This window comes from Salvelinus fontinalis, chromosome 21 (genome assembly GCF_029448725.1).
Source record: "Salvelinus fontinalis isolate EN_2023a chromosome 21, ASM2944872v1, whole genome shotgun sequence".
Lineage (NCBI taxonomy): Eukaryota > Metazoa > Chordata > Actinopteri > Salmoniformes > Salmonidae > Salvelinus > Salvelinus fontinalis.
In genome coordinates this window covers 2,522,480-2,546,378 of record NC_074685.1, presented here as the reverse complement: position 1 = coordinate 2,546,378, position 23,899 = coordinate 2,522,480, and the positions used below count along the sequence as shown (strand labels likewise).

The 23,899-nt window shown below is 46.5% G+C and overlaps 1 protein-coding gene across 1 annotated transcript in view; it reads left to right on the top strand.

Annotated features, from left to right (window-relative positions):
- LOC129819113 (low-density lipoprotein receptor-related protein 2-like) overlaps window positions 1-22,912 on the top strand; it is a 90,024-nt gene extending 67,112 nt beyond the window's left edge. The window contains exons 34-41 of the mRNA XM_055875681.1: window positions 2,082-2,315; window positions 2,435-2,984; window positions 3,217-3,339; window positions 6,785-6,892; window positions 16,421-16,663; window positions 19,614-19,947; window positions 22,550-22,667; window positions 22,826-22,912. Of these exons, the coding sequence (XP_055731656.1) occupies window positions 2,082-2,315; window positions 2,435-2,984; window positions 3,217-3,339; window positions 6,785-6,892; window positions 16,421-16,663; window positions 19,614-19,947; window positions 22,550-22,667; window positions 22,826-22,867 (1,752 nt within the window). The 3' untranslated portion in view covers window positions 22,868-22,912. The remainder of the gene's footprint in view (window positions 1-2,081; window positions 2,316-2,434; window positions 2,985-3,216; window positions 3,340-6,784; window positions 6,893-16,420; window positions 16,664-19,613; window positions 19,948-22,549; window positions 22,668-22,825) is intronic.
- Window positions 22,913-23,899: the final 987 nt, after the last annotated feature.

Here is a 23,899-nt window from a genome sequence, read left to right as displayed (position 1 = left end):
ACTCCAAAAGGTTGTCCATGGAAAAAGTCCATGGAAAACGAGCGCCTCCCAACTGCCCACTGCACTGAGGCTAGGAAACACTGTCATCACCGATAAATCCACAATAACTGAGAATTTCAATAAGCATTTCTCTATGGCTGGCCATACTTTCCTCCCGGCTACCCCAACCCCGGCCAACAGCTCCGCACCCCCCGCAGCTACTTGCCCAAGCCTCCCCAGCTTCTCCTTTACCCAAATAGCAGATGTTCTGAAAGAGCTGCTGGACCTGTACAAATCAGCTGGGCTAGACAATCTGGACCCTCCCTTTCTAAAATAATCAGCCAAAATTGTTGCAACCCCTATTACTAGCCTGTTCAATCTCTTTTGTATCGTCCTAGATACCCGCAGATTGGAAAACTACTGCGGTCATCCCCCTCTTCAAAGGGGGAGACACTCTAGACCCAAACTGTTATAGACCTATATCTATCCATCCTGCCCTGCATTTCTAAAATCGTCAAGTCATTTTAACAAACAGATCACCGACCATTTCGAATCCCACCGTACATTCTCTGCTATGCAACCTTTCCGAGCTGGTCACGGGTGCACCTTAGCCACGCTCAAGGTCCTAAACGATGTCATAACCGCCATCGATAAAAGAGAGTACTGTGCAGCTGTCTTCATCGACCTGGCCAAGGCTTTCGACTCTGTCAAATCACCGCATTCTTATCGGCAGACTCAACAGCCTTGGTTTCTCAAATGACTGCCTCGCCTGGTTCACCAACTACTTCTCAGATAGTTCAATGTGTCAAATCGGAAGGCCTGTTGTCTGGACCTCTGGCAGTTTCTATGGGGGTGCCACGGTTCAATTCTCGGGCCGACTTTTTTCTCATATCAATGTCGCGCTTGCTGCTGGTGATTCTCTAATCCAACTCTAATCAGACATCTGGCCCTTTCGACACTGTGCTAACAAACCTCCAAACAAGATTCAATGCCATACAACAGTCCTTCCGAGGCCTCCAACTGCTTGTAAATGCAAGTAAAACTTAATGCATGCTCTTCAACTGATTGCTGCCCGCACCCTCCCGCCCGACTGGCATCACTACTCTGGACAGTTCTGACTTAGAAAATGTGGACAACAAAAACCTAGGTGTCTGGTAAGACTAAACTCTCCTTCCAGACTCACATTAAGCATCTCCAATCCCAAATTAAATCTAGAATCAGCTTTCTATTTCACAACAAAGCCTTCACTCGTGCTGCCAAACATACCTCGTAAAACTGATTATCCTACTGATCCTTGACTTCGATGTCATTTACAAAAGAGCCTCCAACACTACTCAGCAAATTGGATGTAGTCTGTGTCATCCGTTTTGTTACTAAAGCCCCATGTACTACCCACCACTGCGACCTGTACACTCTCGTTGGCTGGCCCTCACTACATTCGTCACCAAACCCACTGGTTCCAGGTCATCTATAAGTCTTTGCTAGGTAAAGCCCCGCCTTATCTCAGCTCACTGGTCACCATAGCAACACCCACCCGTAAGCACATGCTCCAGCATGTACATTTCACTGGTCACCCCCAAAGCCAACACTTGTTTTCCTTCCAGTGCTCTGCTGCCAATGACGAATGAATTGCAAAAATCACTGAAGCTGGAGTCATATCTCCCTTTATAACTTTAAGCATCAGCTGTCAGCAGTTTACCGATCACTGTACCTGTCATAGCCAATCTGTAAATAGCAGACCCAACTACCTTACCCTCTTGTGCGTTTGCACCCCAGTATCTCTACTTGCACATCTGCACATCATCACTCCAGTGTTAATGCTAAATAGTTTATATTTCGCCTCAATGGCCTATTGCCTACCTCCCTACTCTTCTACATTTGCACACACTGAACATTTCTCTTGTGTTATTTACTGTATGTTTGTAACTGTTTTTTTGTCGTACTGCTTTGCTTTATCTTGGCCAGGTCGCAGTTGTAAATGAGAACTTGTTCTCAACTGGCCTACATGGTTAAATAAAGTTGCTCAAAAAATAATGAAGTTGCTTATGTTCCCGTGTTTATAATGGTCAGTAAAAAGTGTCTCTCGTGATGTCTCTGTGTAGATGATGCACCCCCTCCGGCAGACCAATGTGTCTAGCCCCTGTGAGAAGCTCCAGTGTTCCCACATCTGTCTCTTGGCTCCAGCGCTGTCTACAGGCCCCAGGGCTGGGTTTACGGGACCCAAAGCTGTGTGTAGATGTGCAGCAGGGCTACTCCTGGCTGGGGACGGCCTCACCTGCTCCACCCTTGTAGACACCACCTTCCTCTTGATCCTCTCTCCTACTGCAGTTACACAGGTATGTGACTCTCCAACTGCAGTCAGTTATGTAGGACAGTATAGTGAACCTATATATGACTGTTGGTTAGACAGCCTCCACCTCTAGATTATTGTTTCTACTCTTGTCTTTCTGTTCAGATATACCTTAGCACCATCCATAATGGTGTGGGGTTGAAGCGGTTGCCTGAGCACCATATATGGTCTCTGCCGGGGATGCACCAGGCCTCAGGGCTGGATTTTGCTGTACGGGAGAGGAAATTATACCTGGCTGATGCTGCCCAGGGCTCAGTGGATCTTCTGAAACTGAGTAGCTCAGGCCTGACACCAGGCAGTAGAGTCCTGAATCTCCAGGACGATACAGTGATGGCTCTGGCTGTGGACTGGGTCACACTCAACCTGTACTGGAGCAGCAGGCAGCAGCCTGACCTACATGTCACCACCACCAAGGGGCAGCACACTGCACCTCTACTCCAACTAGGCCTTCAGGGAACCACCTCCATCGCCCTGCACCCCCCCTCAGGACGCCTGTGCTTCACAGCCTTGGACCAGGTGAATGTGAGGAGCCTGCCACAGGTGTACTGTGCCTTCATGGATGGACGTAGTCAGAAGCTGCTCTGGGGGAAAGCTGTGATGCCAACCTCCCTTCTGTTCTCCAACAAGGGCACTCAGCTGTATTGGGCTGACATAGGTGAGACTAACCTGTACTAGGCTGATTTTGGGTGAGATTATAATCTGTACTGGGCCGATTTATGTCTAAGATTGTAACCTGTAATGGGCTGACCTAGGTGAGATATTATAAACTGTACTGACTGGGCCGACCTAGATTATTGTGGCACTTTACAAGCAGTGGAATACCTCATTGGGATGAATTGATTTCCCCAGGCCTGCTGTCCTCAGTGAAAACATGTCCCTTGTTGCAGGTGTTGGAGTGATCGACTCCATTCTTCTGGATGGTTCTGGATATAAACAGTTTAAAGCAGATCCCGGCCTCATGTCCTTCACACTGGCTGAGAACGTCCTCCTGTGGAGCAGCCTGGACAAAGGTATGGTACACCTCACACCACTAATCCACACAGGACACCCCCCTAGATCAAACACAGCTCTACACCTCACTAATCCACACCGTACACCCCTAAACCCTAGATCAAACACAGCTCTATCGCTGCACCGGAAAAAAACACCTCACTTATTCTTTGGAAGAGGGGGATAGAGTGCGGTCTGAAACCATTAGTTGCGGCTGGTTGGACAGCCTCTGCCGCTCTGTCAACGCGGTGCTGATGAAGCACTCTCAGGCAGTATGCCAGAGCACTTCCACTGTCGGGAGGAATGGTCATTTATATTAATAAATGTTAATTGATGCAAATAAAGGTTGCTTCTCTACCACCCACCACGGAGGCGCAATCATGGGCTCGTATTCGCAGATGTAGGAAAGATCGCTGTTATGCTTGAATTCCACCCAAAACCAACGAGGAAGTCTGAGCGGTTGTGTGAATCCAATCGGCACATCAAGCAAAGCTCTTAATTTCAATTCGACTCGCCATAAGTGTGAAGTCTGAACTGTGCGTAACCTACTTGGCACCACTAATTCTAAACTTGACAATGGTACAATCCAACACCCATAACCTTGACAACAGTACAGTCCCACCCCTCATCCTGACCACAGTGCAGCCTCTCACACCCGCACCCTACATTCCACACCTCACACCCTTAACCCCTGAACAGTACAGCCCCACCGTTCATTTGGAATTCCGTAAAGTGAGTTTGGAAGAAGGTGAAAACAATGTCTATCAACAATGACAAGCCACTGGGGTCTGACAACTTGGATGGAAAATTACTGAGAAATAGCAGATGATATTGCCACTCATATTTGCCACATCTTCAATTTAAGCCTACGATGTGCCCTCATGCCTGGAGGGAAGCTAAAGTCATTCCGCTACCTAAGAAGAGTAAAAGCCCCTTTTACTGGCTCAAATAGCCGACCAATCAGCCTGTACCCAACCCTTAGTAAACTTTTGGGATATGATGCTATTTTACAGTAAACAAATTGACAACAGAATTTCAGCTTGTAGGGAAGGACGTTCAACCAGCACAGCACTACTGTGACTGATAGAAAATTATGATTAAAAGATTGTGTGTGTGGGGGGGGGGGGGGGGCGTTTTGTTAGACTTCAGTGCGGCTTTTGACATCTATCGATCATATCGATCATAGTCTGTTGCTGGAAAAATGTACAGTGACAAGGAACAGTATGTGAACCCTTTGAAATTCCCAAGATGTCTGCATAAATTGATATGATACTCATTTAAATCACAACTAACACACATTATTGTATTTTTCTTGTCTATTGGAATACATAATTTAAACATTCAGTGTAGGTTGGAAAAGTATGTCAGCTAACCTGGAGTCCAATCAATGAGACAAGATTGCAGATGTTGGTTAGAGCTTCCTTGCCCTGTAAAAAAACGATCACAAAATTTGAGTTTGCTATTCACAGGAAGCATTACCTGATGTGAACCATGCCTCGAACAAAAGATCTCAGAAGACCTAAGAATTGTAGACTTGCATAAAGCTGGAAACGGTTACAAAAGTATCTCTAAAAGCCTTGATGTTCATCAGTCCACGGTAAGACAAATTGTCTATAAATGGAGAAAGTTCATCTCTGTGCTACTCTTCCTAGGAGTGGCTGTCATGCAAAGATGACTGCAAGAGCACAGCACAGAATGCTCCAATGAGGTTAAGAACAATCCTATAGCGTCAGCTAAAGACTTACAGAAATCTCTGGAACATGCTAACATCTGACGAGTCTACGAAACGTAAAACACTAAACAAGAATGGTGTTCATGGGAGGACACCACGGAAGAAGACAGCTGTCCAAAAAAAACATTGCTGCACGTCTGAAGTTCGCAAAAGAGCACCTGGATGTTCCACAGCGCTACTGGCAGAATATTCTGTGGACAGATGAAACTACAGTTGAGTTGTTTGGAAGGAACACGCACTGTGTGGAGAAAAGGCACAGCACACCAACATCAAAACCTCATCCCAACTGTACATTTTGGAGGAGGGAGCATCATGGTTTGGGGCTGCTTTGCTGCCTCAGGGCCTGGACAACTTGCTATCATCGACGGAAAAATGAATTTTTCAAGTTTAGCCTTACTTTCTCCTGCAAAACGTTTTGATCTGTCCGCCAATTGAAGCGTAACAAGTTGGGTGATGCAACAGGACAATAAACTAAAAAACATTAGTAAATCAAAGGAATGGCTTCAACAGAAAAAAATACACCTTCTGGAGTGGCCCAGTCAGTCCTGACCTCAACCCGATTTGAGATGCTGTGGCATGACCTCGAAGTTCACTCCAGACATCCCAAGAATATTGCTGAACTGAAACAGTTTTGTAAAGAGGAATGGTCCTGAATTCCTCCTGACCGTTGTGCAGGTCTGATCTGCAACTACAGAAAAGGTTTGCGGTTATTGCTGCCAAAAGAGGCTCAACCAGTTATTACATCCAGGGGTCACATTCTTTTTCCACGCTGCAATGTGAATGTTTTCATTGTTCAATAAAAACAAATGTTTTAGCATATTGTGTTGACCTAGATGAAGTTCAGATCAAATTTTATGACAAATTTATGCAGAAATCCAGGTATTTCCAAATAGTTTACATTTTCTTGTCACTGTTATGCCCTGCTATAATGTGGATAAAGAGTTACCTTTCTAACCAAACAGAGGGTGTTCTTTAATGGAAGCCTCCAAGATAATCAAGGTAGAATCAGGAATTCCCCAGGGCAGCGGTCTAGGCAGCTTTTTCAATCTATACTAACGAAATGCCACTGGCTTTGAGTAAAGAAATCTGTCCATAATAAAGTGTTGCTCTGCTGCCTTAACAGCACTGGCAACAAGGCAGGTCCTACAGGCCCGTGTTGTCGCACCTGGACTACTGTTAAGTCGTGTGGTCAGGTGCCACAAATGGGGCCGTAGGAAAATGACAATTGGCTCAGAACAGTATGGCTGGCCCTTAGATGTACGCAGAACTAACATTAATAATCTGCATGTAAATCTAACCTGGCTCAGTGGAGGAGAGATTGACTTCATCACTAATTGTTTCTGTGAGCGGTGTTTACATACTGAATGCACCGAGCTGTCTGTCTCAACTACTGGCACACAGCTCAAACTCCCATGCGTACCTCACAAGACATGCCACCAGTGGTCTCTTCCCAATCCCCAAGTCCAGAACAGACTATGGGAGGCGCACAGTACTACATAGAGCCAAGACTACATGGAACTCTATTCCACATCAGGTAACTGATGAAAGCAGTAGAATCAGACAAAAAAATGACGGATAATAATATACCTTATGGAACAGCGGTGACTGAAGCAATGTCATTAGTAAAATAGAAAAGTAAAGGGCCTAGACAGCTACACTGGGGAATGCCTGATTCTTCTATCTGGATTATATTAGAGGCTTCCATTAAAACACCCTCTGGCTCTCTGTTGTAGATGTGACTAGACTCTGGTTCAGTGATGGATTTCAGCCCAAGCAGCTGTGGTTTGAGGTCAATACCAATGTAGTGGCACTGAGGGTTTACAGCAAGACCAGTCAGAAAGGTGAGTGTCCACCACGGCTCAGTGAATGTAACTGTGCAGTTAGGTAACGGTATAACGGTGTCACTGTGCAGTTAGGTGATGGTATAACGGTGTCACTGTGCAGTTAGGTGACGGTATAACGGTGTCACTGTGCGGTTAGGTGACGGTATAACGATGTCACTGTGCAGTTAGGTGACGGTATAACGATGTCACTGTGCGGTTAGGTGACGGTATAACGATGTCACTGTGCGGTTAGGTGACGGTATAACGGTGTCACTGTGCAGTTAGGTGACGGTATAACGATGTCACTGTGCGGTTAGGTGACGGTATAACGATGTCACTGTGCGGTTAGGTGACGGTATAACGGTGTCACTGTGCGGTTAGGTGACGGTATAACGATGTCACTGTGCAGTTAGGTGACGGTATAACGATGTCACTGTGCGGTTAGGTGACGGTATAACGATGTCACTGTGCGGTTAGGTGACGGTATAACGGTGTCACTGTGCAGTTAGGTGACGGTGTCACTGTGCAGTTAGGTGACGGTGTCACTGTGCAGTTAGGTGACGGTATAACGATGTCACTGTGCAGTTAGGTGACGGTATAACGATGTCACTGTGCGGTTAGGTGACGGTATAACGGTGTCACTGTGCAGTTAGGTGACGGTGTCACTGTGCAGTTAGGTGACGGTATAACGATGTCACTGTGCAGTTAGGTGACGGTATAACGATGTCACTGTGCAGTTAGGTGACGGTATAACGATGTCACTGTGCAGTTAGGTGACGGTATAACGATGTCACTGTGCGGTTAGGTGACGGTATAACGATGTCACTGTGCGGTTAGGTGACGGTATAACGATGTCACTGTGCGGTTAGGTGACGGTATAACGATGTTACTGTGCGGTTAGGTGACGGTATAACGATGTCACTGTGCGGTTAGGTGACGGTATAACGATGTCACTGTGCGGTTAGGTGACGGTATAACGATGTCACTGTGCGGTTAGGTGACGGTATAACGATGTCACTGTGCGGTTAGGTGACGGTATAACGATGTCACTGTGCGGTTAGGTGACGGTATAACGATGTCACTGTGCGGTTAGGTGACGGTATAACGATGTCACTGTGCGGTTAGGTGACGGTATAACGATGTCACTGTGCGGTTAGGTGACGGTATAACGATGTCACTGTGCGGTTAGGTGACGGTATAACGATGTCACTGTGCGGTTAGGTGACGGTATAACGATGTCACTGTGCGGTTAGGTGACGGTATAACGATGTCACTGTGCGGTTAGGTGACGGTATAACGATGTCACTGTGCGGTTAGGTGACGGTATAACGATGTCACTGTGCGGTTAGGTGACGGTATAACGATGTCACTGTGCGGTTAGGTGACGGTATAACGATGTCACTGTGCGGTTAGGTGACGGTATAACGATGTCACTGTGCGGTTAGGTGACGGTATAACGATGTCACTGTGCGGTTAGGTGGCGGTGTCACTGTGCAGTTAGGTGACGGTATAACGATGTCACTGTGCGGTTAGGTGACGGTATAACGATGTCACTGCAGTTAGGTGACAGTATAACGATGTCACTGTGCAGTTAGGTGGCGGTGTAACTGTGCAGTTAGGTGACGGTATAACGATGTCACTGTGCAGTTAGGTGACGGTATAACGATGTCACTGTGCAGTTAGGTGACAGTATAACGATGTCACTGTGCAGTTAGGTGACGGTATAACGATGTCACTGTGCAGTTAGGTGGCGGTGTCACTGTGCAGTTAGGTGACGGTGTAACTGTGCAGTTAGGTGACGGTATAACGATGTCACTGTGCAGTTAGGTGACGGTATAACGATGTCACTGTGCAGTTAGGTGACGGTATAACGATGTCACTGTGCAGTTAGGTGACGGTATAACGATGTCACTGTGCAGTTAGGTGGCGGTGTCACTGTGCAGTTAGGTGGCGGTGTCACTGTGCAGTTAGGTGACGGTGTCACTGTGCAGTTAGGTGACGGTGTAACTGTGCGGTTAGGTGACGGTATAACGATGTCACTGTGCAGTTAGGTGACGGTATAACGATGTCACTGTGCGGTTAGGTGACGGTATAACGATGTCACTGTGCGGTTAGGTGACGGTATAACGATGTCACTGTGCGGTTAGGTGACGGTATAACGATGTTACTGTGCGGTTAGGTGACGGTATAACGATGTCACTGTGCGGTTAGGTGACGGTATAACGATGTCACTGTGCGGTTAGGTGACGGTATAACGATGTCACTGTGCGGTTAGGTGACGGTATAACGATGTCACTGTGCGGTTAGGTGACGGTATAACGATGTCACTGTGCGGTTAGGTGACGGTATAACGATGTCACTGTGCGGTTAGGTGACGGTATAACGATGTCACTGTGCGGTTAGGTGACGGTATAACGATGTCACTGTGCGGTTAGGTGACGGTATAACGATGTCACTGTGCGGTTAGGTGACGGTATAACGATGTCACTGTGCGGTTAGGTGACGGTATAACGATGTCACTGTGCGGTTAGGTGACGGTATAACGATGTCACTGTGCGGTTAGGTGACGGTATAACGATGTCACTGTGCGGTTAGGTGACGGTATAACGATGTCACTGTGCGGTTAGGTGACGGTATAACGATGTCACTGTGCGGTTAGGTGACGGTATAACGATGTCACTGTGCGGTTAGGTGACGGTATAACGATGTCACTGTGCGGTTAGGTGACGGTATAACGATGTCACTGTGCGGTTAGGTGACGGTATAACGATGTCACTGTGCGGTTAGGTGACGGTATAACGATGTCACTGTGCAGTTAGGTGGCGGTGTCACTGTGCAGTTAGGTGACGGTATAACGATGTCACTGTGCGGTTAGGTGACGGTATAACGATGTCACTGCAGTTAGGTGACGGTATAACGATGTCACTGTGCAGTTAGGTGGCGGTGTAACGATGTCACTGTGCAGTTAGGTGACGGTATAACGATGTCACTGTGCAGTTAGGTGACAGTATAACGATGTCACTGTGCAGTTAGGTGACGGTATAACGATGTCACTGTGCAGTTAGGTGGCGGTGTCACTGTGCAGTTAGGTGACGGTGTAACTGTGCAGTTAGGTGACGGTATAACGATGTCACTGTGCAGTTAGGTGACGGTATAACGATGTCACTGTGCAGTTAGGTGACGGTATAACGATGTCACTGTGCAGTTAGGTGACGGTATAACGATGTCACTGTGCAGTTAGGTGGCGGTGTCACTGTGCAGTTAGGTGGCGGTGTCACTGTGCAGTTAGGTGGCGGTGTCACTGTGCAGTTAGGTGACGGTGTCACTGTGCAGTTAGGTGACGGTGTAACTGTGCGGTTAGGTGACGGTATAACGATGTCACTGTGCGGTTAGGTGACGGTATAACGATGTCACTGTGCAGTTAGGTGACGGTATAACGATGTCACTGTGCAGTTAGGTGACGGTATAACGATGTCACTGTGCAGTTAGGTGACGGTATAACGATGTCACTGTGCAGTTAGGTGACGGTGTCACTGTGCAGTTAGGTGACGGTGTCACTGTGCAGTTAGGTGACGGTGTAACTGTGCGGTTAGGTGACGGTATAACGATGTCACTGTGCGGTTAGGTGACGGTATAACGATGTCACTGTGCGGTTAGGTGACGGTATAACGATGTCACTGTGCGGTTAGGTGACGGTATAACGATGTCACTGTGCGGTTAGGTGACGGTATAACGATGTCACTGTGCAGTTAGGTGACGGTATAACGATGTCACTGTGCGGTTAGGTGACGGTATAACGATGTCACTGTGCGGTTAGGTGACGGTATAACGATGTCACTGTGCGGTTAGGTGACGGTATAACGATGTCACTGTGCGGTTAGGTGACGGTATAACGATGTCACTGTGCGGTTAGGTGACGGTATAACGATGTCACTGTGCGGTTAGGTGACGGTATAACGATGTCACTGTGCAGTTAGGTGACGGTATAACGATGTCACTGTGCAGTTAGGTGACGGTATAACGATGTCACTGTGCAGTTAGGTGACGGTATAACGATGTCACTGTGCAGTTAGGTGGCGGTGTCACTGTGCAGTTAGGTGACGGTGTAACTGTGCAGTTAGGTGACGGTATAACGATGTCACTGTGCAGTTAGGTGACGGTATAACGATGTCACTGTGCAGTTAGGTGGCGGTGTCACTGTGCAGTTAGGTGGCGGTGTCACTGTGCAGTTAGGTGGCGGTGTCACTGTGCGGTTAGGTGACGGTGTAACTGTGCGGTTAGGTGACGGTATAACGATGTCACTGTGCAGTTAGGTGACGGTATAACAATGTCACTGTGCAGTTAGGTGACGGTATAACAATGTCACTGTGCAGTTAGGTGACGGTATAACGGTGTAACTGTGCAGTTAGGTGACGGTATAACGGTGTCACTGTGCAGTTAGGTGACGGTATAACGATGTCACTGTGCGGTTAGGTGAATGTATAACGATGTCACTGTGCAGTTAGGTGGCGGTGTCACTGTGCAGTTAGGTGACGGTATAACGATGTCACTGTGCGGTTAGGTGACGGTATAACGATGTCACTGTGCAGTTAGGTGGCGGTGTAACTGTGCAGTTAGGTGACGGTATAACGATGTCACTGTGCAGTTAGGTGACGGTATAACGATGTCACTGTGCGGTTAGGTGACGGTATAACGATGTCACTGTGCGGTTAGGTGACGGTATAACGGTGTCACTGTGCAGTTAGGTGACGGTATAACAATGTCACTGTGCAGTTAGGTGACGGTATAACAATGTCACTGTGCAGTTAGGTGACGGTATAACGATGTCACTGTGCGGTTAGGTGACGGTATAACGATGTCACTGTGCAGTTAGGTGGCGGTGTCACTGTGCAGTTAGGTGACGGTATAACGATGTCACTGTGCGGTTAGGTGACGGTATAACGATGTCACTGTGCGGTTAGGTGACGGTATAACGATGTCACTGTGCGGTTAGGTGACGGTATAACGGTGTCACTGTGCGGTTAGGTGACGGTATAACGATGTCACTGTGCAGTTAGGTGACGGTATAACGATGTCACTGTGCGGTTAGGTGACGGTATAACGATGTCACTGTGCGGTTAGGTGACGGTATAACGGTGTCACTGTGCAGTTAGGTGACGGTGTCACTGTGCAGTTAGGTGACGGTGTCACTGTGCAGTTAGGTGACGGTATAACGATGTCACTGTGCAGTTAGGTGACGGTATAACGATGTCACTGTGCGGTTAGGTGACGGTATAACGATGTCACTGTGCGGTTAGGTGACGGTATAACGGTGTCACTGCAGTTAGGTGACGGTGTCACTGTGCAGTTAGGTGACGGTATAACGATGTCACTGTGCAGTTAGGTGACGGTATAACGATGTCACTGTGCAGTTAGGTGACGGTATAACGATGTCACTGTGCGGTTAGGTGACGGTATAACGATGTCACTGTGCGGTTAGGTGACGGTATAACGATGTCACTGTGCGGTTAGGTGACGGTATAACGATGTCACTGTGCGGTTAGGTGACGGTATAACGATGTCACTGTGCGGTTAGGTGACGGTATAACGATGTTACTGTGCGGTTAGGTGACGGTATAACGATGTCACTGTGCGGTTAGGTGACGGTATAACGATGTCACTGTGCGGTTAGGTGACGGTATAACGATGTCACTGTGAGGTTAGGTGACGGTATAACGATGTCACTGTGCGGTTAGGTGACGGTATAACGATGTCACTGTGCGGTTAGGTGACGGTATAACGATGTCACTGTGCGGTTAGGTGACGGTATAACGATGTCACTGTGCGGTTAGGTGACGGTATAACGATGTCACTGTGCGGTTAGGTGACGGTATAACGATGTCACTGTGCAGTTAGGTGACGGTATAACGATGTCACTGTGCAGTTAGGTGACGGTATAACGATGTCACTGTGCGGTTAGGTGACGGTATAACGATGTCACTGTGCAGTTAGGTGGCGGTGTCACTGTGCAGTTAGGTGACGGTATAACGATGTCACTGTGCGGTTAGGTGACGGTATAACGATGTCACTGCAGTTAGGTGACGGTATAACGATGTCACTGCAGTTAGGTGACAGTATAACGATGTCACTGTGCAGTTAGGTGGCGGTGTAACTGTGCAGTTAGGTGACGGTATAACGATGTCACTGTGCAGTTAGGTGACGGTATAACGATGTCACTGTGCAGTTAGGTGACAGTATAACGATGTCACTGTGCAGTTAGGTGACGGTATAACGATGTCACTGTGCAGTTAGGTGGCGGTGTCACTGTGCAGTTAGGTGACGGTGTCACTGTGCAGTTAGGTGACGGTATAACGATGTCACTGTGCAGTTAGGTGACGGTATAACGATGTCACTGTGCAGTTAGGTGACGGTATAACGATGTCACTGTGCAGTTAGGTGACGGTATAACGATGTCACTGTGCAGTTAGGTGGCGGTGTCACTGTGCAGTTAGGTGGCGGTGTCACTGTGCAGTTAGGTGACGGTGTAACTGTGCGGTTAGGTGACGGTATAACGATGTCACTGTGCGGTTAGGTGACGGTATAACGATGTCACTGTGCAGTTAGGTGACGGTATAACGATGTCACTGTGCAGTTAGGTGACGGTATAACGATGTCACTGTGCAGTTAGGTGACGGTATAACGATGTCACTGTGCAGTTAGGTGACGGTATAACGATGTCACTGTGCAGTTAGGTGACGGTATAACGATGTCACTGTGCAGTTAGGTGGCGGTGTCACTGTGCAGTTAGGTGGCGGTGTCACTGTGCAGTTAGGTGACGGTGTCACTGTGCAGTTAGGTGACGGTGTAACTGTGCGGTTAGGTGACGGTATAACGATGTCACTGTGCGGTTAGGTGACGGTATAACGATGTCACTGTGCGGTTAGGTGACGGTATAACGATGTCACTGTGCAGTTAGGTGACGGTATAACGATGTCACTGTGCAGTTAGGTGACGGTATAACGATGTCACTGTGCGGTTAGGTGACGGTATAACGATGTCACTGTGCGGTTAGGTGACGGTATAACGGTGTCACTGTGCGGTTAGGTGACGGTATAACGATGTCACTTTGCGGTTAGGTGACGGTATAACGATGTCACTGTGCGGTTAGGTGACGGTATAACGATGTCACTGTGCGGTTAGGTGACGGTATAACGATGTCACTGTGCGGTTAGGTGACGGTATAACGATGTCACTGTGCGGTTAGGTGACGGTATAACGATGTCACTGTGCGGTTAGGTGACGGTATAACGGTGTCACTGTGCAGTTAGGTGACGGTGTCACTGTGCAGTTAGGTGACGGTATAACGATGTCACTGTGCAGTTAGGTGACGGTATAACGATGTCACTGTGCAGTTAGGTGACGGTATAACGATGTCACTGTGCAGTTAGGTGACGGTATAACGATGTCACTGTGCGGTTAGGTGACGGTATAACGATGTTACTGTGCGGTTAGGTGACGGTATAACGATGTCACTGTGCGGTTAGGTGACGGTATAACGATGTCACTGTGCAGTTAGGTGACGGTATAACGATGTCACTGTGCGGTTAGGTGACGGTATAACGATGTCACTGTGCAGTTAGGTGGCGGTGTCACTGTGCAGTTAGGTGACGGTATAACGATGTCACTGTGCGGTTAGGTGACGGTATAACGATGTCACTGTGCAGTTAGGTGACGGTATAACGATGTCACTGTGCAGTTAGGTGACGGTATAACAATGTCACTGTGCAGTTAGGTGACGGTGTCACTGTGCAGTTAGGTGACGGTATAACGATGTCACTGTGCAGTTAGGTGACGGTATAACGATGTCACTGTGCAGTTAGGTGACGGTATAACGATGTCACTGTGCAGTTAGGTGACGGTATAACGATGTCACTGTGCAGTTAGGTGACGGTATAACGATGTCACTGTGCGGTTAGGTGACGGTATAACGATGTCACTGTGCGGTTAGGTGACGGTATAACGATGTCACTGTGCAGTTAGGTGACAGTATAACGATGTCACTGTGCAGTTAGGTGACGGTATAACGATGTCACTGTGCAGTTAGGTGGCGGTGTCACTGTGCAGTTAGGTGACGGTGTAACTGTGCAGTTAGGTGACGGTATAACGATGTCACTGTGCAGTTAGGTGACGGTATAACGATGTCACTGTGCAGTTAGGTGGCGGTGTCACTGTGCAGTTAGGTGGCGGTGTCACTGTGCAGTTAGGTGGCGGTGTCACTGTGCGGTTAGGTGACGGTGTAACTGTGCGGTTAGGTGACGGTATAACAATGTCACTGTGCAGTTAGGTGACGGTATAACAATGTCACTGTGCAGTTAGGTGACGGTATAACAATGTCACTGTGCAGTTAGGTGACGGTATAACGGTGTAACTGTGCAGTTAGGTGACGGTATAACGATGTCACTGTGCGGTTAGGTGACGGTATAACGATGTCACTGTGCAGTTAGGTGGCGGTGTCACTGTGCAGTTAGGTGACGGTATAACGATGTCACTGTGCGGTTAGGTGACGGTATAACGATGTCACTGTGCAGTTAGGTGGCGGTGTAACTGCAGTTAGGTGACGGTATAACGATGTCACTGTGCAGTTAGGTGACGGTATAACGATGTCACTGTGCGGTTAGGTGACGGTATAACGATGTCACTGTGCAGTTAGGTGACGGTATAACAATGTCACTGTGCAGTTAGGTGACGGTATAACAATGTCACTGTGCAGTTAGGTGACGGTATAACGATGTCACTGTGCGGTTAGGTGACGGTATAACGATGTCACTGTGCAGTTAGGTGGCGGTGTCACTGTGCAGTTAGGTGACGGTATAACGATGTCACTGTGCGGTTAGGTGACGGTATAACGATGTCACTGTGCGGTTAGGTGACGGTATAACGATGTCACTGTGCAGTTAGGTGGCGGTGTAACTGTGCAGTTAGGTGACGGTATAACGATGTCACTGTGCGGTTAGGTGACGGTATAACGATGTCACTGTGCAGTTAGGTGACGGTATAACGATGTCACTGTGCAGTTAGGTGACGGTATAACGATGTCACTGTGCGGTTAGGTGACGGTATAACGATGTCACTGTGCAGTTAGGTGACGGTATAACGATGTCACTGTGCGGTTAGGTGACGGTATAACGATGTCACTGTGCAGTTAGGTGACGGTATAACGATGTCACTGTGCAGTTAGGTGACGGTATAACAATGTCACTGTGCAGTTAGGTGACGGTATAACAATGTCACTGTGCAGTTAGGTGACGGTATAACGGTGTAACTGTGCAGTTAGGTGACGGTATAACGGTGTCACTGTGCAGTTAGGTGACGGTATAACGGTGTCACTGTGCAGTTAGGTGACGGTATAACGGTGTCACTGTGCAGTTAGGTGACGGTATAACGGTGTCACTGCAGAGACACTGAACCAGCACACTTCCTCTGCGTGCAGTGTTTTCGGAGTTAAGTAAAGTGTCACATAGCTCTGCCAATGGTCTAATCAACTCTACTCTGTCCTCTCTGTCCCAGGAACTAACAGCTGCTCAGCGCGGAACGGAGGCTGCAGTCAGCTGTGCCTGGCCTACCCAGGGGGGCGTAGCTGCCGATGTGGACGTGGTTACCAGCCTATCGACACCAAAAGGTGTAGCCCCTTCCCTTCCCTCCAGTGTCCAGAGGGCAGCAGGGCCTGTAGTGACGGCAGCAGGTGCCTCCCCCTCTCAAAGTTCTGTAACCACCAAACAGACTGCCTCGACCATTCAGACGAGATCAAATGTGAGTAACCCCAACCCCGTCTGCCCTGACTCACCCATAGAATTAGTGAATAGACTATACCCCTGACTCACCCATAGAATTAGTGAATATACTATACCCCTGACTCACCCATAGAATTAGTGAATAGACTATACCCCTGACTCACCCTTAGATTTAGTGAATAGACTATACCCCTGACTCACCCATAGAAATACACTGAATAGACATACCCCTGACTCAGACAAATACACTGAATAGACTGTACACCTAACTCACCCATAGAAATACACTGAACAGATTATACCCCTGCCTCACATAGAAATACAGTGAATAGACTGTGGACAGGTTGGCTGACAACATTCCAAACATGATGCTGGAATAGATGTGGCCAGAAGGTGTGCGGTATGGGTTAATATAGCTAGTAACAATGACAAAAAGCTACTCATTGCATTTTATTTTCTGCTGTTTTCTGGTCCTTTCTATGCTAATATGGAGAAAAACATTATAGATAGCTAACCAACAATTGTAACAATGTATTTCAGAGATTATGCCGTCATTATGCCTTCATAACAATGGAGCAGTTCTATTATCACCCATATCGTCTGTGTGAGCTCCGTTGTTCCGTATCAACAGGTTAACAGTGTGTGAGCTCCGTTCTGTATCAACAGGTTAACAGTGTGTGAGCTCCGTTGTGTTCCGTATCAGCAGGTTAACAGTGTGTGAGCTCCGTTCCGTATCAACAGGTTAACAGTGTGTGAGCTCCGTTCCGTATCAACAGGTTAACAGTGTGTGAGCTCCGTTGTGTTCCGTATCAGCAGGTTAACAGTGTGTGAGCTCCGTTCTGTATCAGCAGGTTAACAGTGTGTGAGCTCCGTTGTGTTCCGTATCAGCAGGTTAACAGTGTGTGAGCTCCGTTCTGTATCAACAGGTTAACAGTGTGTGAGCTCCGTTGTGTTCCGTATCAGCAGGTTAACAGTGTGTGAGCTCCGTTGTGTTCCTTATCAACAGGTTAACAGTGTGTGAGCTCCATTGTTCCGTATCAGCAGGTTAACAGTGTGTGAGCTCCGTTCCGTATCAGCTGGTTAACAGTGTGTGAGCTCCGTTCCGTATCAGCAGGTTAACAGTGTGTGAGCTCCGTTCCGTATCAGCAGGTTAACAGTGTGTGAGCTCCGTTCTGTATCAACAGGTTAACAGTGTGTGAGCTCCGTTCCGTATCAGCTGGTTAACTGTGTGTGAGCTCCGTTCCGTATCAGCTGGTTAACAGTGTGTGAGCTCCGTTCCGTATCAGCTGGTTAACAGTGTGTGAGCTCTGTTGTTCCGTATCAGCAGGTTAACAGTGTGTGAGCTCCGTTCCGTATCAACAGGTTAACAGTGTGTGAGCTCCGTTCTGTATCAACAGGTTAACAGTGTGTGAGCTCCGTTCCGTATCAGCTGGTTAACAGTGTGAGCTCCGTTCTGTATCAACAGGTTAACAGTGTGTGAGCTCCGTTCCGTATCAGCTGGTTAACAGTGTGTGAGCTCTGTTCCGTATCAACAGGTTAACAGTGTGTGAGCTCTGTGTTCCGTATCAGCTGGTTAACAGTGTGTGAGCTCCGTTCCGTATCAGCTGGTTAACAGTGTGTGAGCTCCGTTCCGTATCAACAGGTTAACAGTGTGTGAGCTCCGTTCCGTATCAGCTGGTTAACAGTGTGTGAGCTCCGTTCCGTATCAGCTGGTTAACAGTGTGTGAGCTCCGTTCCGTATCAACAGGTTAACAGTGTGTGAGCTCCGTTCCGTATCAGCTGGTTAACAGTGTGTGAGCTCCGTTCCGTATCAGCTGGTTAACAGTGTGTGAGCTCCGTTCCGTATCAGCTGGTTAACAGTGTGTGAGCTCCGTTGTGTTCCGTAATAAAAATGACAACTATGATAGATACTATATGCAGGGATGGGTAGATTACATGTAATCCGTTACTCACCAACCCTGACTATATGATTTGACTACTCTTACACTGCCATAAATGCAAAGACAAAGTTTAGTCATAAGATTTTGGACAAACCATGATAAAGGTTTAAACAGGTTTTAAATCAACTGGTGAATTTTATAGAAAATTGCTATGAATTCCCCCTTAAATCTTAATGTAATGACTTGGGGGAAAATGTTTTATCAGTGACTTAACTGTAACAAGTTGTCCAGTGTAGAAAATGTTCTCTGGTAACCTAGTATATAGAAAGGGTTAGCCTTACCCTAACCCTAACCCTAGTATATAGAAAGGGTTAGCCTTACCCTAACCCTAACCCTAGTATATAGAAAGGGTTAGCCTTACCCTAACCCTAACCCTAGTATATAGAAAGGGTTAGCCTTACCCTAACCCTAACCCTAGTATATAGAAAGAAACTACTGGTTGATTAGTGCATGTTTGCTGTACTTTTAGACAGGTTTTAATTGAGTAGATAGATTTTAATTGAGGTTGTGATTATTTAGCCCTACTGACATCCCTTTCATACAAAGATGTTTTTCTGCCAACTTTTTTGCTTTCCTTTATCTGGATGATAATGCCGTTATGTAAGCCAAAACTTTTTTATTTCCACCTTACGACCTGATTTCGGGAAAGTTCTGCCTACGGGTTGAGGCTGGTTTAGTTGGTCTATCGTCGTTGTTGCAGTGACATGGCACAGCCATGACTGCATTGACCTGTAAAATAGGCCTAATTAAACTCAATATGCTATTCCTTTTGAAAATATTTGATTCATCGTAGTTCCTTAGGACCTGCCTAAATTCATGAATAATGGATTCATTTTTGGTGTGTATCAATGGATTTTAAAATGGCCGCCCACTTTCATCTGCAGATCGCTACTACAATTCATCCAAGCGTGCTAGAAAATGCATGCAAAAATGGGCCTGTTTGTAAGAGTTGTATAATCATTACCGTAAATCCAATGTGAAAACAGTAACACTGCTTCTCTTATTATAACCGAGGATTTCTCTGTCCAGGTGGGTCTGGAGTGAAGCCCCAAGATGTCAGCAATAGTAAACCTTCCCGTGGGCATGCTGGAAACACCGTCCCCCCTGGCCAGGACTGGTCTGGGAGTACCACCCCCGGGGGGGTCGAGGTGCTGGACTCTGAGTTATGTGATGTCCAGCAGTGTAATGGACATGGGAAATGTGTGACAAGGGGTGAAGAAACCACCTGCCAGTGTGTTCTGGGATACCAGGGTGTGTTTTGTGAGGAGGGGGAGGGTCCAGGGGTCAGTAATGCCCCCCTCACTTTGGGCATCCTCAGCCTCATCGCTGCTGTCCTCATCGCTGCCGTCATCGTCAGAAAGAGGTAGTCTCAAATCAAATCAATGTCTTCAGTATTTCCCCTGATACACTAGTGGCATCAAGTGTCTTTCTCAAGGCCCCAATGTCAGTAGATGTATTCTGGTTAACCTCTGATGTCTTACCTAGGACTTGAATGAGAACCTAGTCTTCTACAGTCCACCTCTTTAACCTGTTGGCCAACTGCATACCATTCATATAACCTGTAGACCAGGGTTCCCCACCTGGCGACCCACGGCCGGATTTGGCCTACGGATGGTTTTATTTGGCCCCCCAAGTCTTCTAGAAAAAATAATATATAGATAATTAGATTTTCTTTTTGTATTTCTTTATACTGTAAAAACACAAATCAGCTCCAAGTGATTCAAATTCAAGAAATCTGTTCCCAACTATTCCCGTGATCAAGATAGCCCTATTTGGTAAAAGACCAAGTCCATATGGCAAGAACAGTTCTGTTTGGGTCGTATTTCTCAGAGTAAATAACTCACGGAGACTAGAGAAGCTTAATTCTTCCCAAAGGGTCGTTACAGCTGTAATTCAGACAAAAACATTTCACACAAGCACTGATATTTAACCCTTTCTCCTAGGCTGAGTTTCCTCCTCCACAACCGAATAGCCAATGCCTGCGTGTTGCTAGGCAGAACCTTAGTGCTATCTGTTCTTCCTCACTTCACCTGACCTGACCTCTCACCCCAAAGTGCTCACTCCTCCCCAACTCAAGGCTGTCATGGTTATTGATACCAGACTGTCTTCTCCCAGAGGATCCCTGATGGCTAACAATAACACATTCCTGACATAATGTAAATGTTATACATGACCCTTCCTCCCTCAGTGACATTGTTAGTTTCTAAGATCTCCACCCGTCTCCCCTTATCAATGCCTGCCACATGGAATCGCTTCCCTTCACTCAACACATTCCAAGCTTAGTTGCCCCCACTATATACCTTCCTCCTATAACCCTTAACTTCCGTTGTAGACCCTCAACCTTATCACTCCTTCAGTGACATGAATAAGTAACATTTCATTCTCAGAACCCAACAGCTCAAATAAGTAAAACCGTAGTCCATTTACTTTAAGACATGAAGGTCAGTCAGTATGGAAACTGTCGAACTTTGAACATTTCTTGAAGTGCAGTCGCAAAAACCCTCAAGTGCTATGATGAAACTGGCTCTCATGAGGACCACCACAGGAGTGGAAGACCCAGAGTTATCTCTGCTGCAGAGGATAAGTTCCAGAGTTACCAGCCTCAGAAATTGCAGCCCAAATAAATGCTTCAGAGTTCAAGTAACAGACACATCCACTATTCAGAGGAGACTGAATCAGGCCTTCATGGCCGAATTGCTGCAAAGAAACCACTACTAAAGAACACCAATAAGAAGACACTTGCTTGGGCCAAGAAACACGAGCAATGGATATTAGACCGGTGGGAATTTGTCCTTTGGTCTGGAGTCAAAATGTGAGATTTTTGGTTCCAACCGCGTGTCTTTGTGAGACGCTGTGGGTGAACGGATCTCCGCATGTGTATTTACCACCGTAAAGCATGGAGGAGGTGTTATGGGGAGGAGGTGCTATTGATCTATGTTCAGCATTTATTTGGGCTGCAATTTCTGAGGCTGGTAACTCAAATGAACTTATCCTTTGCAGCAGAGAACTCGGTCTTCATTCCTATGGCGGTCCTCATGAGAGCTCCTACCTTGTCACAACACAACTGATTGGCTCAAACACATTAAGAAGAAATTCCACAAATATATTTTTAAGGCACACCTGTTAATTGAAATGCATTCCAGGTGACTACCTCATGAAACTGGTTGAGAGAATGCCAGGAGTGTGCAAAGCGGTCAAGGCAAAGGGTGGCTACTTTGAAGAATCTCAAATATAAAATATATTTTGATTTATTAACACTTTTGGTTACAACATGATTCCATGTGTGATTTCATAATGTTGATGTCTTCACTTATTCTACAATGTAGAAAATAGTAAAAATATAGAAACCTAGAATGAGTAGATGTCCAAACTTTTGACTGGTACTGTACCTATATACCCTACTAATCTATACCATACTGCTGTATTCCTCAACTGCTGTCCCTAACCCAATGACTATCCCTTTCCTAACTACTATATACCATACTACTGTTTACACTACTATTTATCCTACTGCTGTATACTATACACCCTACTACTGTATTCCCTACTGCTATATACCATTACTGTATCTATATACCCTACTACTATATACCTGTATACCCTACTACTGTATACTATATACCCTACTGCTCTACCCTACTACTGTAAGCCCTCTATACTCTACTATTCCTACTATAAACATGACTGCTGTATAAATTAGTTATGTATACCCTTTTACTGACCTTACTACATATCGTACTACTGTATATCGTACTACTGTACCCTACTGGTAACCCTAACTACTACTGTATTCCCTACTACTGACACTAACCCTACTGTACCTTGCTCCTAACCCTACTACTATATACTCTATGACTGTGTACCCTACTACTGTTTACCCTGCTGCTCTATACCTACGTTGTATACCCTATTACATACCTGTATATCATACTACCATAAACATATATACCCTACTCTGTGTTTAGCAGAGCAAGAGCTGCAGCTGGGGGCCAGTCCACAGAGAAGGAGACTCTGATGACCGATATGGATGAAGGGACAGTCTATGCTGTGTCTTTCAACAACGATCTGTATGATCCTGACCAGGTACCTTAGAGTTAGTGTACAGGTCTTTTATAGGTTAGGGTTTAGCTAAGAGCTTTAAGACCAGAGCGTTTTTGTCTGCCACAGCATTGCCATGCTTTGTTCCCCAACATGAATATGATAGAATATTTTCAATTAAAACTTATTTCTTTTTTTTTCAGGAATTGAATTCGTCTGCTGATGGGACATCTCAACATCTGTAAATGTTGCCTTTCCTCTTCTGCTCTGAAATAAAGAATGTATAGGATGTTAAACCTCATGGTGTTTTATTTTCTCAGACATGTAGCTGAACATCACAGCCCTGTAGACCCGTTTCCTGGCCGCGTTATGAAAAGTTGTGGTCATAATATATATCATATATAAATATCATAAACCTGTTATGGAGGTTAGTTTAGTGCAGATGGACAATGAAACAGCGCCACCAACTGGTGGTGGTCTCGAAAGAGGGGACGATTTATATAGGTACTACTGTCCGGGCACCCCGATTAGTGAACGTAGAATGACCAGCAGGAGACAGATGTACCGTTCAAGTTCATTACCACAGACGGGCACACACACGGTATTGAAAAAGAAGTCATGTCTAATATTTCCATTTCTGTTCTCAGTGAAGGCTAATAGCAATACAGCATCTAACTAGGCTTAGTCATGATGATGACTGAAGTATTACACCAAGGACTGCGTGTCCAGAGGAAGATCATGGACTGTTCAGGGAATGCTCCTAACCACTGCCAAGATGTGGTGGGTTTTTGTGAGCTTTTTAGCAGCATAACAAAGTAGGACCAGCACCAGAGAAGCGGCTCCATTCGGAGAAGCAGGTGGGCTGTTGAAGAGCCGGCGATACCCCCTCTACTTCCTTTCCAGTGCACCAACGGACATAAAAACAATAATCAACAGCCCAATGGAAACCAAGTAATAATCGGTGGGAATTGAATTCCAAGATGGCGCAGCAGTGGGTTGTCTGTTTTCAAATCAAATTTTATTTGTCTCAAATGCATGGTTAGCAGATGCTAATGCGACTGTAGCGAAATGCTTGTGCTTCTAGTTCCGAGACTGCAGTGATATCTAACAAGTTATCTAACCTAACAATTTCACAATTACCTTATACACACAAGTGTAAAGGAATTAATAAGAATATGTACATAAAAACATATGAATGAGCGATGGCCGACCGGCATAGGCAAGATACAGTAGATGGTATTGAGTACAGTATATACATATGAGAAATGTAGGGTATG